Raw genomic sequence first — 16,066 nt, 5'->3', positions numbered from 1 at the left:
CAGAATGACGTGACACAAAGTATCAAATACCACGAGAAGGTAGGCGAGCGCCCTTTGGAAAGCGACACTGCACGCGCGCAAGGAATCGCCAAGCAAAGTGCAATACGAATCTTGAAAGCCGACAGCGTACACACACACACACACACACACACACACACACACATATATATATATATATATATATATATATATATATATATATATATATAATGAAATAAATAAAGATATATCAAGAACAATATAGCGAGAAATAGGAGCTTTACCCTGGCCATCGTTTAGTGTGGCCTCAGCAGCACTGATAATGTTTCGTGACGATACTGAATGATAAGGGCAAACAGCTAAAAGGCGGATGCAGAATACATTATTCTGAAAATTCTAAATATGTGCAAAAATACCTTTGAAAGTTAGGCATGGGAACAAATAGGTTGAATCGTCCGCACTTGCAACGCTAATAATGTGCCCACCAGAGGCCGGTTTGAACGCCTGCAAAGGGCGCATAACATTTCTGACATATGTAACCGGAGTACCAAGGTCATTAGCCATTCTCTGAATTATAGAGGCGTTTTGAACCCGAGCCATTATTGCGAAAAAATTGGCTCTAGAAGATCCTCTGCGAACATCCGCTATACAAACGCTGATGAAAATTTCCTGATAGCTATTGCGAAGAAAATTTGACGAGATGTAGGAGATGCAAACCATCAGAGACACCTCTTCCGGTCCGGCCATATTGAGCAGTGTCTTCCTGTCTCGAGCTCTGCTTCAATAGAACAAGAATTGTAATTCTCCAAGTTCGCACAAGTGTGTCAGGAATGTTAGGAATGGCAAAGTACAGCAAAGAACGTGATAGCTTTGGGTAATTTACAACATTGGTTGCTTCTTTTGCATTGAAACGTGTTCAGGAATAGGAAAGATTGAATTTTGTATTTATGATAACTATTCGCACTTCAAATTTTAATAGTATAACGGTAATTCTTCGCTTCGACATTAATTGAATATACTACGAGAACAGTATTTACGTCGTTAACATCACGTGTTTTCGCCATTGAGCGCTATGTATGCCTGCCATGCATTGCCCCCTTACCCTATGCCCAAGTTCGGCTCTGTAAGGTGTTATTAAATAAAGTAATGAATAAAAGGTTGAGTGAAATCAGTTGAACACTTTTCATTGGTTCGGGCTATATTTTTCCAACAGCGCGTATAACCGCTTCTGCTTTTTAATGGTCTAGCAACTGAACTTGTCCTGTGTTTATGACATCTCGTCTCTTTACACTGAATGCCGCTCAGTTTCCGACCACTGTCGAAACTGCAAATGGTTTACGGATGCATGTAATGTGTGGTCCACTATTAAAGGGAACACCCATACGTGTGCCTCTCTCTTTGCTGGCGCCCTAGCTGCAAGTGGCTACGGTTGCAGTGGCAGTGCACTGCACAGGTGTATCGAAAGTTCTGAGTCAGAGCTAGCAACCACAAGTTGTGTGCAGTAAATCCAGGCGATTTTACTCCAGCGAGAGAGCGAGATCCTGGCAAGCTCTACGCTCAAGTGTTCCCTTTAACAGTGGCCCCCTCTATACCTTGCTGAAGCCACGTTACGGTTTCCTTGTTTTGCTAGCTTTCGTTTTGTCGTTCATAAACTGGTCGTATTGCTTGCCGTTCTGGTGCCTTACTGGTACGGTGTTACCTTTCATATAGGCATGCTTAATGATGTGTTGTTTATCCATAAAATGCGTTTTGTTTCGATTCCTTTAAGAAGACTTTTTGAAGACATGCCTCTCGCATATAATTTCTTTCAATTTTGCTAGCGTCCATTCATACAGACTAGTCAAGACCTACACGTTTTCAAATTTAGCACGAGGTGCAATTTGGAAGGAGTTTCTTGTTATGGTTCCCAAGTGCGAGACAGATAGCGGCAAGAAGTGGAGTGGACTGTTGCAGAGAGATCACGTAGGGAAGGAATTGCGACTTCTGCTGTGCCTATGAGGGAGTGCATCATTTATGCATTGGAGTCTTGAATACCAGACTTCCATTCGACTTCTTCTACATATAGGCTAGAATGGCTAGGACTCACCTATAAGTAAAGCTTGGTGCTGAGATGAGAACGAAATGTGAACTGCGAATGAAACGGAATGTGCAGAGAGTGCCTACCTACATGACAAGAAGCAACAACGGTCCTGCAGGGGCATTTTCTAATACATGGCATGCGAGAAATTAAATCAATGCTGGTTTGAGGTTCTTCATCCAACAAAACTTTTTGCAATTGGAACCTAAGATACAATTCACAGTTTCACGCTTTAAATTGGGTTTAACTTGGAGGCGGAAAATACCATGGCTGGCATACAAGATTCACGCAGCAGTCAAACACGCCGTCCTGTCGCTGTTAAGGGACTTTTCTACGTTAGGAGTGATAATTTTTTTTTTGGTGTGTGTGCTTTCTCCTAAAAATGAATGCTGGCGGCATTGGCCCATGTCCATAACGTTGCCTGCATACCGTTTTTGAAGACAAAACAAACATGAAATGCTCTCTTCCGACGGATGCGGATACCATGACGGTGACGGAACGGGAAGGTCTACGGCAGTGTGAATCAGACTTTAGGCAAATGAGACGCGACAGGACGTGTTGTGTGAAAGTGTTCCGCAGACAACGTCAAAGATAGAAACCGGGTTGATTTGCATCAAAGGTGGTGGCAAGCTGGTTCAGAGCGATCGACTAGGTTGAAAACCTCTACAGGGACACACAAGCAACGTCACATCTAGTTGACTTTATTTATGGCTCACAGCCAGTTACTTCGGCCTGTCGATCCAGTTGTGGAAAAGAAGCTAATCGAAGATGTGAAACGAATAGCTCTAGCTAGATTGCTCGTTATGATGGCGTCCATGCATTGTCGAGAAAACGTTCCCATTGTATGCAAATGGTCCTGTGCTAGTCACCCTGACGGCCGCATATGCTCTCATCTACTGCAGCTTCAATGTACACATTTGCAATGCCACCTAACAGCTATTGAATAAGGTGACGCCGCGCGGTGCCTGTGAAACATCATGTGCAAGAATTTACGCAAATACCGTGCTGCAACCAACAAGTCACTCCAGAAAGACCATGAAAACTGGCGGCACTATTCACTCCAAGAGCGCTTCAACGGTGTACAACGTACCAGCGTGAATATTTTCAATAAACGTGTTACGCCGTACCTAACAAAACGTTTCGGAATCCGCAGAGACAAGTCAGGCCGCATCTGTTTGCAATTTAAGCACTCAGCGACAAAGTGAAAGGTGCAATTCCAGTTTTCCGTGTGGCTACTACTCGAGCTTGAGATTTCAAGCCGTAAGTGTACTGAATGCAAACAAGTTAAGCTGATCGCGAGCTTCCTTCCCGGCTTTTGCGAGCCGACCTTCGCAGTATTGTGCAGCACATATACACCACATGCATTAGTTGGAATGTACCATCGCGCGTATAGAATCCACACGAGGTAGTTCTTAGCGAAAATGATCCACCTAGTGTACTTTTTGAGCTGCTCGTCACTATCAACTTCATTTCAGCGTTGGTTAGCGATTTCATTCGTTTGAATAACTTAAGTTTGGCGCCAAAAATCTTTTCCTTCATCATCTGTCCTTAATGTATATTTTGTACTCCGCTCGTTCTGGAAAGGCAGCAGTTCTGGCAATATGACCACCAAGCATATGTCTCACCACGAGAAAAGGCTCGTGCTATATGGGGCTTAGGTGTACGCCAATGATCACGCGAATCTTTCGGGAATATATAATGGCGATGTCTTTTTCTGCACAGATTTACCTCCAAGAAGGTTCTCTATAACATCAGTTAAGCAATAATTTATTCGGCAAGTCCACCGGTGTGGTGGTGTGCCGTTTGCACATCTATTCCCCTGCTTACGTGCGGTGCGGCCTTAGTCAGTCGTCCCTAATGGTGACCCCTAGAAACGTCCTCGTCTCCGGAGCTCCGGGGCTCGGGTCCGCCGACCGGAAGACGGGCGACGACCCGGTGGTGAGCGGCCGCGTGGTGGACACCACTGCTTGCAGGCTGGCTCGCCGCACCGTGACCGAGAGGGCGCGGCGCCTCGCAGGCCGCCGTAGTTCGCCATCCAAGTCGTCGTCTTCCTGCAGGCGCATTGCCGATGAAAAAATTCGTGAGGTCGGCGGAGAACGTACATGCATATGAAGTATCCGCAATTATGCGCGGAAAGGCATGCAACATTTCCTTCCGTTCAACCACGAAAAAAGTGCAAGCACTTAAAAGACACTAAAGATACCCCTTTTGGTTTAAAAAGATGTCAGCCGTCACAATTTTCCTAACATAAACGTAATAAAGTTGCTCCCTCTCATTGCTATCAACCGGAGCGTCTGCTGACACCAGTCTTGGATACAGTGCAAAAAGTTAACATTGCGGTTTCGCGCCCCAAAACGTATTTCATTGTAGTTGTTAAATACAGTTTCACAAAGTAATACATCTTTCACATGGGTACTCGAAAGTCTTTTGAGCAAAAAGACTTCTCCCGAAAAGGAGCTTCGCCGGCAGACATACGACAGGGAGCGATCTCTTTTTCAGAAGCAGTTTTTTCTGGAAGCGCCATTCTTCGATCTCTTTTACGGCCGAAAAGGAGTAGCCTGGAAACCAGTGGGCGCCAGCAATTATCATTTATGAAATTAACATAAGCGACAGCGTATTTCTCTGTCTCCTAGGCTTATCATAAAAAAATAATTTTATGTCTCCCAGAAGGGCGTAGTAAACCCAGTAAGAATCATTTTCTTCTGTACTCTCGTAAGCAGGTCGAACGGGTCGGGAATGTCACGTCGGATGTCGTGTCGGATGTCACTACAACAAATCTTTACACCGACGTTTCTTGATCTGGCGTTGTTCAATTTATTTGAAAAACGTGTCGTACAATAAGTTTTCACTTGATATTTCGAGATACGTGACTTTATTTCGGCCTACTTTGCTTCGAACTCTACCGCCACGCTTTCGGTAGCGTGTCTAGAAGGAAACCCTAAAATGAGATCTTCGGTGCCGTGTGTCTGCTGCGTAACACGTCTTCATTAAACAGTCTTTCAACTTTGTCGCTCAAAGTCTTTCAAAAGACTGCTTAGGTAAAAGAGGTTTTGAGTGCTCGTGCGACAGTAGTATAACTGGCAATTTGCAGACAGAGCATTCCGCACTTCGACGTTAATAACATTCCTATTTTTCTTGAAATTTGGCGAACGCTGTGCACCACACACATTCTGGTGGCATCCTATACACATACATGATGTGAGATACTCTAAGTTGGTTAAGTGGTGTATCGCAAAGTCAACCCTAATGAATGCGCTTCGCCACTCCTGTCCTCACAAGTGTTTGCCCAGTTTACTTGTGCAAGAGGATCGCATGAAACAGGCCAGTTTTCCGCAGTATATCATCACAGCTGTGGCCGAAGGTCTCCTTAAGACCGTAAAACGCGGGCGACAGGATGAACAGTCTACTTCACCAGAAATTGCGCGAGGGAAGCCAAAACGCGCAATAATGCCGTACATCCACGATATCTCACACAGACCGAAGAAGATTGGCAATAACACAAATGTAAGCGTCATCTTTTCAGCGCCAATCAAGCTGTCCAGCTTGTGCAAGGCCAGCTACTGTGGTTCTGAGAAACAAAGTTGCCGCACAAATCACAAGGAAGGCTATGTTCCTTGCGAGAACAATATCGAGTATGAACTACCCCTGTCATGTGGCAAAAAATATATCGGCCAAACGGGGAGGTGCGTAAAGGATAGGCTGCGTGAACGCGCTAATAATGTGCGAACTGGAGGAGTGGGGCATCCGGCTTTTCCCTGCAGAAAGCACGGGTGCAGTCCCGTTTATAATCAGTGCACTGTGATAGGAGGAAGCCCAACACAAACAACACGTGACATCCTTGAAGCGGCGAAGATCGCTAGTTTGGGTGACGCATGGGTTAGCGCACCTTCAATCTATCTTTCAAAAACTGAATTCGATTTCTTAAACGTCACACAGAGGGTGGCTTGATGCAGATAGCATTTTATACTTACAGTTACAGAATTTTTTTTTTAGCTATGCATAGTCGCATTTTTCATCTTATATATCATCTTGACTTTCGATTACACATGTCTCGTTGCTATCTTATTCGTTCAAAACCAGTACATATGCGCATGCGTACATTGCTGTCAGTTTTCCATATATATGTGTACCGCTTCGAAGAATAAAAAAAAACCAATTGTTGGAAGTAAGCGCTGTGTCAGCGTCGTACTTCTCTCTCTCGTCCCTTTTCGCGCGCTAAAACCATAAAAGTTATGGAATACCACATGCCCGAACTTGCACTCTTTCAAGATATTTTTGATATTTTCTCCAATTTATCTCAAGAAAAAAAATTCTAAATATTCGCAGATAAATAGTTCAACATTCCTCACTTCCCGTGGCATTTTTTTTTTCGATATGTAACGAAAAACGTGCATTATGAAGTATCTGTCACGTAGTGTGCAGAATGTGGCGTTTTGGTCGAATTAAAAAAAAGAGTTTTGGTTTAGCAAGTAAGGCGAAGCAACGATTGCGATGGCAACTTAGCAGACGACTATACGGAGTAAGGATAATAGTTTTATTGGCCGTACAAACTTGCAAGCATTGACTAAGTAAACTAACAAGCATGATGTCACGCACGAACACGAAAACATGAACACATCATGAACATCAGAACACATGAACACAGCGCGGGAACTCGCTGTCAAAACGCTGGAGTCAGGAAGGGCGGCAGCAGCAGCGAGCGAATTCACCTTCGTGCTCCCTCTCTTTTCAACGCGAACGAAACGGCGAAAAAACAGCGCAGCGCACTCTCTGTCCCCATCGCAGATCCCTTTCAAGATAGAGCCCGTACCGCAGCGCCATACGTAGCAGGAGCCGTAGTAGAATGTCCTTTACCCCTCCCTACGGTGCCGTGCGCGCGACGGGTGACGGCGCGCTTCCTCCCCGCTTGACTCCCTTCGCGCGCGAGATTGAGCCGCCATCGCCGGCCCACCCTCGCAAGCTTTCACTCGCACATAGAGCATACGGCGCGCGGCGGCGGTGTTATTGCGCTTTGACTTTATACCGAACGCGACGGCGATGGCAGAAAAGCTCCTGGGGTGTCCATACAATTGCTATTTTCCTATCGCCATAAAATAGCATTGAGATTGCAACTTGCAGCAATATCGCTTTTTAAATATTGGCACGCAAGGATTTTTTTTTCATTTAAGCGGAATGTTCTTGAGGTAGCGCATTTGCTTTAGTTCAGTAGAAGGACTAGGCACATTACAACATGGCAACAGAATCTTACAGCAAAAGGTGTGAGGTGTGCCACTTAAGGAGATAAAATCCTTCTTGAGAAGAAGAAGAGTAATTTTGAAATATAAAGTTTAATAGTGAACCACGGGCACATTTCCCACAATCATTTACCTGGTTTTTAACTGCGAAGGCCTTCCAGAAATTTCTTCCCACTGTTCCGTTTGGTTTGTTTGGTTTTCTTTGTAGCAATTGAGCGTGACACACACACAGATCTTCAGTGGGCCTTGCCCTCCTGAGCTCAGGATGACAATGTCACAGGATTTCCAAGAATTAACTTTTTTTTCTGTTTTGATTATTCTGACGGAAATTAAGGCGTCCCAGTAAGGTAGCATAAGAAGAAGCAAACGCTCGTAGTGTTCACACTTTGAACATTGGAGCACGATAAACAGTCACTAATATAAAAACAGGTGCACTGCCTGCATGAATCAGTATTACCATACATGGTTGATATTTGAAACGCTAAAGAGCTGAAAATGTTCATTAAGCGATATCCACAATCGTAAACGCAAGAAACAGCTTCTTGCGAGTGCTTAGCATTTTTTTTTTAAGAGAGCTGGTATCAAGTGGACATGTGGCCACGCCCATTTCTTAAGTATGGTATAGCGCCATTTCTGAACCGCTCGTTTCGGCATATCATTTGAAGCCTATGTTCTTTATGAAATGAGGCACTTCTTGGTAGTAAATTTGAAAATGAAGACGTTTTATTTAAAGAATATTGCTTACGAGGTATGCCCCATTAGGCCGCTATTTTGCGAGGAACTTTACTCCGTTGTCTTTAGAAATTGCAATTGTAGGGGACAAGTTGCATCAGTAGACTTTGTTGATATAAGTGATATTGCCGTGTAGCCCATGCATTCTTTTCGCGACGGCACCGTAGGGATACGTCATCACGATGTTTTCAGTTCCCTGTCAGTGTGCTTTGTCAAATGTTCTTAGAAAAGTTTCGGCCATAGTATGGAGCGGCCTACGTGCACGTACCGAAGTAAGAGGCTTCTGTAGAGCTCGTGTGTTCTGCCAGACAAATGCCTACACGTGTACCAGTGTTTGTCTCACAGGCTGAAAATTGGATTGTGGCTAAGTGGTTCGTTTTCGTTAATTTAATTATAAACTAAATGCAATCCGATGACTTTATTAGCATGAATGTACAGCTCAAAAAGAGAGTTGAAAATTAACAGGACATAACAAATGTTGCTTAAAGTAATGAGGCAAATGAAGCAAAAGTTTAAAGGATACTTAACTCCATGGTAAAGCGCCACCTAATGGTCCGATTAACGTTGAGCAATTCTGCTATAAAGGTCCCAAGAACTGACGGCAACCTTGAAACTATAAACCAACAAGAACTAGAAAATTGAAATATCACTAAGGATACTCTTGATGTTCTCACGCACCACTAGAGTCCTCTGTGTACAGTATTCTCATGGAGCCCAGTGCCGCAAGGGCTGGCGTTTACTTGTCAGCGCGGGACAGGACCTTATTTACAGCACTAACAACTGACTCATCTATCTCACTAAGAAACACAAATTGCTTAAGTGTTTACCAGGTTTTCTACATATCGCAATCTATTCGGTTTATACGATTTAACGTCTCGGAACCTTGGCTACAGGTGAAAAAAAATATCTCTAAGGCCACCAATAGCCGATACATTTGAGCACACGTCAGTGTGACGAAGCAGACTAGGTTATGTTCGCGTTTTCTCAGTTATGACGTCTCCCGACCTGTCGCAAAGTCGCCAGTTGTCGCCGAAGCTAACACGCACGACAGGGCGCGCTCGAGAGCAGTACGGCGGCCGTGAACGCATGCGCAACGTTACCTCAACGTCGGCGTCCAGAAGCACGTTGTCGGCGACCGACTTGCGCCTGCGCAGTCCGATGAGAAGCTCGGAGAACTCCTCCTGGAGCTCGCCGAGGCGCGTCTCCAGTCGCTCTCGCTCCTCTTCTTCCGGTGTCGTCACCGCCGGCGCCGGTGAGCGCGACTGAGGCCGCTGTGGCCCCCGCGTGCCTTCTTCCGGTTCCGGCGTGAGAAGCGGTTCCCCGAAAGGAGCGACTGCCGTGACGCTGTCGCCGTCTGTGGGTGTCCCGAGGCTTCGGGCGCGCAGTTCGTCCAGCGCGTGCCGGACCCGATGCAGTTCGTCCTGGACGCTCTGCAGTTTCTGTTGTAACTGTCGATAGAGAAAGAGGCAAAGTGCACATGGCTTCCCTTCGCGCATAATTATTGCGAAGTGCACACGTCAAGGTACGTCGTCTCAGGCTGGAAGTGGCGCGTACAGGCAGATTTCAACGTGGTACACGTTTTTAAACTACCAATTGTTGCTAGAGCGACCATTCGTGGGAAAGGGCAGAACGATATTTCACTAGCCGTCCGAAGTTTGAGCAGCAAAGATGTGCTTTGAAGCCCGCACTGAATTGCCTTGAAGATCGTTTTCTCAGCGTAGGAAAGCTAGATTAACGCGTAATTATAGCGATCCACGCTAAATATTAATGAACTTCCTGATTGAAACTGGTATTGCATCTAAGGATAAAAATAGCATGCTCTTGTTGTCTATACTCATTTCTTATGCTTATTAACTGATCTATTGTTTATACTTATGTTATGTGATTGGATTGACTTGATTGATTGTCTTAGTGACTGATCGCAAAACCTGTAGGACATGCTTTTTTTCTTGTTGTGCTTCTATAACGACTCTTCAAGCACACCTGCAAAAAGTGCTTCGTTTCCGAAACGTTTTTCATACTACCTTGTGCTTACGTCCTTTGATCCTTCAATAACTTATCTTGTGGAGGAGGTCGTGATACAATAGTTGCCAACATTTGCAAGTTCATCCAAATCAACCGAGCACATCTTTAAACTCTAAGTACATGAGCGCCCAATTTGCTTATGAAATTATTATTTAAAAAGGCGAATTATGGGGGCATTGGGGGTCCCTGTTCGTTTATATTGAGAACATTGCGCAACTGGTCACCACGCAGACAGCTTCGACATTGTCAACTGCATCGTATGTAATGGCGCGCAGTATGTAATGAACTAAACAACATGCTTTGATGAGTAACCCAGCTGGGTCAATATGAGAAAACTGCGGTGATCTGGCCTTTTGCTTTCGTGCTAAGACACAAAGCCACGCACGTTCACTGTTGCTCCTACGATGCCAAAATCTGTCGCTTGCTGTAAGGGTGACTTGGTACTAAAATTTGAAGGTATATAGCCCAACAAAGAACGAGAAAGAAAGGCGGGCGCTATAATCCCAGTAGATCTTTCAACCACGGATGCGACGAGATTTCACAGAGATACACAAAAAGCAAAGAAATGTCTACAATATGGCAAACACGTTGGTACGTCAGGAACGCGTTCATTCAAAGGCTTAGGAAACATTGATGTTCCCCAAAACAAGGAGTGTGCAGCACGAAAGTCTGCTTATTTGTAGCCTTTGATAAATAGTTTTGACAACAAAGAGAAGTAAAACGCTAGAACATGCTGCCGTTTGACGGATAACAAATATATGTATATTTGCCGTTTCGGTTGGCATTGTGTTGACTAAAGCGCCGTGACGTCTTTACGCGGTACTTATCGCAGCCTGTCAGCGTAAGCTAGGCAATAGGTGATATTTTCCGATTGGAAAGATCAAATTGCGTATAAAACAGCTGAGTGGAAACCACAATGTTTCCTTTTTCACTGATACATTAGCTCATAGCAGTGGAAATCAGAAAAAGCGCGATAAGTGCTGATGCACCAGCCATCAATTAGCAATTTTTAGTAATATCTGAAGTGAACACTTCGAGGTATGCATTGCAATTGTGAAATTCAGGCAGCTCAGGGTACAAATTGTGCCCGCTTGGCAGAAACTGCGGAGCTAACCCGAGTGCTGACATCTTTTGAACCTTGCGCAAGAATGCATTGGCGCTACACACAACATTTCCTCACGAAGCCTGCCTTTTACAAAGCGAAATTACCTGATTTGCTTCAAAGCTTTCGCATACGACAAAGCTCTCGAGCCAAAGCATGTGTGCTTGCCAGAGCTAGCTGGCGTGGGCAGAAGTCTGAGTGCGATTGATGTCAAGCACTCTTCTAATCTAGACAACTGCAGAGAGAGCCTCAGTTTATCAACGAAATGATGCGCTCGAAGGCGTTCTTCGTTATTTGTTGCTGTGGAGGGTATTTACGCAGTGCTTGTTGTTTTACTGCGTGATATTGTAGAGAATAAAGCCTGTGCCTGGCATATCTACAGGGGTAGTACACACGGCTATGCCTATACGCCGACTTGTTAATAAAGGTGCGTTGTCATTTGCTCAGCTTTTGGGCAGCATCAGCAGTCCCGGTCAGCGAGATACTAAAGGTCCGCAAACAAAATAAGAAAAAAGTAGCTACGCTTCAATAAAGAAGTATTCAAACTCCATATGCAATGCCCTGTTTGAAGTTATGCCTGCGAAATTGCGTGCCGAAACAATATTGCATTAGTGGTTGCTTTCAAAGCAAGGCCCTCTTTACGTTCGAGCTCCTCCGTTGTTCGAAAGATGACGACTGACGCCATTAGAAGGAAATCAATATGAATGAGCTAACCCAAATAATAGTATTATATTAAAGACTCTGCTAATGTAGCGCACTAGTGTGAAGAATATAACTAAAGAAACGCAGTATAATACCAAGAGTTCTCGAATATCCATATGCCAGGATAGCTTCTCACTTAATCTGACGCGGCTGCAAAAGTAAGCTCATACTAGTGGTACATTTCTCATCAGTAAACGCTCATACAATAGATAACGTCGCAGGTGTCTCGAAACAGATAATGAAATGCACTGTCATTAGGCCGCATGTGACTGCACTTGCATCGCAGAGTATAGCAGCATACGTATTACCCTCCTTGCACCAATATTTTTTAGGGAAGCATGAAATCATTTTTTGGCCAATGAGAAGACTATATATTTGTTCTGCATATGTCCTGATGTAGGCTAACATGCCGTAGCAGGTGATTCGGTAATTGACACAGGCCCTCAATGTAACAACACGAGGAACTGTCGTTAGCATGGAAAGGAGAGCTACAGAGGCGACACCAACGAACTTGGCGGGATTAGCTGTTATTATCAGTAGCTGTGTAAATTGCGCTACCGTTTCTGCAGTCTCAGGAAGACAAAGACTTAAAGAATCAACGTTGGGATCGCGGCGTCGCATGACACCGCCAAACTAAATCACCTCCATCATCCAGGTTTGGGGTCGTTCAGTCGCGATTGTCCACCAGGTTTCTGATACTGCCGTTATCCAATATAGATTGAAAAAATTACTCAGGCGGTTTGAACACGAGCCGAAGGAATGGTGCTGGCGTAGCTAGGACTTGCCGTACGTAGGTCGACTACTGGGACTTGCAATATATGCACTTTCTGCAGTATAAATAGGAGCGTCAGGTGTATTCGACACTTTCAGGTAATCCGCTGGATGACATGGGCTCAAGTTTCCCCCTGAGATATAAATCTGCGGCGAATTTTTTTTTTCATAGCACCCTTTTGGTAAATACGCCCGCACTCCTCCCCAGTTCTGTGCACAATAAATTAAAAGTGATTGTCATCTGCGACGATAGTCATCAAAAATGTCGCTCTCACTGCAATGAAATGATGGCGCAACCTGTCACAGCTACGGTGAGCACCATGCATTCGCCGTAGCTGAGCACCATCGTTTCTTTCGAGCGGAATCGAAGCTTTTTGATCGGCATTGCCGGAGACGACATCGACTTCAAGTTTACTGCTGACGAAACTAGTAAGTAATGGCAGAAAACGTGATCAAATTTTAAGCTCACTCGAGATGCAACGTAGCAAAGTTTGAGCGGAAATCCGCAAACGGTTTAAAAGGCAGAGTCACGTATAGCTCGCGCTCTTATTAATGCAGCAATGAGTACAATGACTAAGCCTCACAGTAGCAGCTTCAGTGGAAGCTTCAGTGGCACTTTGAGTAGTATTCAATATCCTTCGCAGCTTTCATGTGATAATTGTTCGAAATATTACCTATCCATTTACATGCAGTCAACAGGTTCGTCCGTACTCTAAGCAGCTAACGATTCCTGCGCCTTTCAGCGCATTTCACCCAACGTTGGCCCTTGATTTAAAAAGAAAATTATTAAATGTGAGTAACAATCGGAAAGTGCCGAAGCAGCAGTTATCGCAAAATTAGCTGCACAGAAATAACACATACTATCTACTACTAGGCAGCGTCTGATTGTGTTACCTTGCGCCATCTTTAGGCCCTGCCAGGAACCGGCAATAAAATGGTAAGCCGTACCACTGTTCCTGAAGGCTTTCAGAGAAAGCAGTTTCGTGGACGAAGAAAAAACTTGACGCACATAATTCGTGACACGTAATTTGTGAACACATGCCGCGCTAGAGCACTTTACTTACTTATTGAACCTTTAGACCTACTCGTATAAACACACTTGCTAATTGGAGGGCACGATAATGCAGTGAAACTAAAATTCTCAGCCGTCTGATGCCATGCACACGTCTGTGTCAGAACGATGGTCTTGCTTTCTTTCGTTAAGCTTGTTTTTTTCAGCGCTCACTGTTTTCTTGTTTTATGTTCGCCATTTCACTCATAGAGGCAACAGTCGTGAACAATACCTTTGGTCCCTCGTTTGCGCGCTGTCGCGACGATGCGATGCGTTGGAATTAAGCCCCTTCCAGTGGTCACACTCTCTGCACCTCGGCTTTGAATAGCAGAACGTCGTCTGCATCGTAGAACTGGCGATTCCGCTGATGGCGGCCATGGTGCGGTAGCAGACGGCAAGAAAAAAAAGGAAAGGAAGGAAGGAGCGCAGGCAGCCGAGCCGGAATAACAGAGAGGTGATAAAAAAATAGGGAAAGAAGGCAGAAAAGGTAGAGTGTGCGGTGTGTGCGTTGGAGTGGCAAGAGAGGGGAAAGAGAGGGAATGGAAGAAAGAAAGGAATCTAACTAAGACGTGCATCTACTAGGCAAGCAGCACTACTACGGCAATGCATAATGAATAGGGGGGGCAAAAGCCAGCGTTCGTACAGCAGACGACAAAGGAATGTCGTTCCGCGAGGCACCCCTCGGCGCTAGCCTTTTGTTCACCGCTCCCGAGGGCAATTCGCACCGACCTCTGTGGCGTAATTACGCGGCTCTCACATCAAAAGCCCTCCAATAGGGAATTAGATGGCCGAGCATAGCGGGCGAAAAATTCACCACGCCAGGACACCTGAAGCGAAAGCCGGAGAAGCCACGAGCGAGAACGAGAACATAAGCGAACACTGTCCGCGAAGAGCACCGCCTACACCGTTCCGAATTATCGTTTTTTAAGGCGTACATTATCTTATTTGCATATCCAATTTATTCTCGTAAGTTGCCTGTGTCGGATCTCTAGAGTATCGATTTGGTGGCAGAGAGGAACTTGCGAATTTCTCGTTAATGTGTCACCGTGTGTCGGCGAGTACCGGCGCCGGCTTACACTACTCCCGTTTCACTTTAATTTGTTTCAACCGTGCATGAAGCATCGCAGGTATAGCTACCGTGACAACACATGAGCCCTTCTGCGTTCCGAAGAGCACCTCACAACGGTCAAAAAGGCAACTGACCTTACATACACACTCAGTGAGCAGCAGTGTCACAAGGAAAAACTGACTTGGGAACCGCCACAACAATGCGATTAATTATGTTCCAGTTTAGACGAGCCAAGTCTGTGGCCTGACGCCTACCCCCGCGCAATGTCTCGGTACCACACTGAACCAAGAATTTCAATCACTTGCATGGGCGATCCCGCAAGCTCGGATGGCTGTGCGTTTTCGGATACGAGGGCGTTTTCGTGTTTCAAAGCACTCCTGTACGACATGCGAAAGCTGACATAAAATGAAGTGGGTTTAACGTTAAAATGGTGTGCTTTATTATTTTTCTATGAATATGATTGCGAATTCTGAGGAAGCTGAGACAGAAATTAAGGAACGACTTAATTGAGATTTCAAACAGCATCGTGCTGGGGCGGCTGGTACTCACACACAGAGTCAGGTACTATATTGCACAGTGTGTCTTAGAACATAAGAATGTTAACGTTCCTGTTTATTTGGAAGCACTGCATTACTTGCAAGCGTAACACAAGCCTGGTGTTGCCACTGTCCTTCTCGGCATAATTTTTCCCCCATGTAATATGCAATGTCAATGTTAAGCTTGACCCCAACAAGCGTTAGGAGGAAGATGTAGCTCGGGGCTCCTATCTAAATACATGAGAAATGAGATGTCGTCTTTCTAGGCAACTATTGCAGCAACACTGATAAAGTTTCTTGCATTTCAAAGAAAAAAGATAAAATTTAGTGACTGTTTATAGCGAAATCTCGACTTATGCCGTCAATTGTTTTCCATAAATTGTTGAAAATCACGAATTATCAAAAAACGAAGCTATGAAATTTACTACCCTGTAACTTAGCAATGGAAAATGATATCACAATTCTGTAAATGTATCTAATAGTACATCTAGAGCGGGGAAAAACTGATGTGTTATACATGGCTCCTAAGAAGATCACTAATATGTGAGCAGGACTTTTGCCAAAACGTTGCAAACTATGTAACAAATTTATGCAAAATGTGAATTGATAAGTCAAATTCGGCCGCTTTGGATGCTTTAACGAATGCAGTTTACAGAACTGCGTCATCTGGTTTAGTGCATAGCTACGAATTCGCAAACTTCAAGCTTCCGTTTTTTTTCACACGCCCGAATTTTTAAAATTCCATTAAATTTTCAGGCCAAAAATCAATATCCCGCTTCCAGCAGTCA

General features: G+C 44.7%; 1 protein-coding gene across 1 annotated transcript in view; it reads right to left on the bottom strand.

The window, feature by feature from the left end:
* The window catches only part of LOC142563876 (putative diacylglycerol O-acyltransferase Mb3761c), a 546,482-nt gene that overhangs the window by 19,531 nt on the left and 510,885 nt on the right, over positions 1-16,066 (bottom strand). The window contains exons 11-12 of the mRNA XM_075674553.1: positions 9,123-9,470; positions 3,884-4,107 (exon numbers count right to left, since the gene is read on the bottom strand). Coding sequence (XP_075530668.1) covers positions 3,901-4,107; positions 9,123-9,470 — 555 coding nt within the window. The 3' untranslated portion in view covers positions 3,884-3,900. The remainder of the gene's footprint in view (positions 1-3,883; positions 4,108-9,122; positions 9,471-16,066) is intronic.

Source organism: Dermacentor variabilis, chromosome 11 (assembly GCF_050947875.1).
Source record: "Dermacentor variabilis isolate Ectoservices chromosome 11, ASM5094787v1, whole genome shotgun sequence".
Taxonomy (NCBI): Eukaryota; Metazoa; Arthropoda; class Arachnida; order Ixodida; family Ixodidae; genus Dermacentor; species Dermacentor variabilis.
The sequence above is the reverse complement of the archived record's forward strand: the minus strand, read 5'-3'. Positions and strand labels throughout refer to the sequence as shown.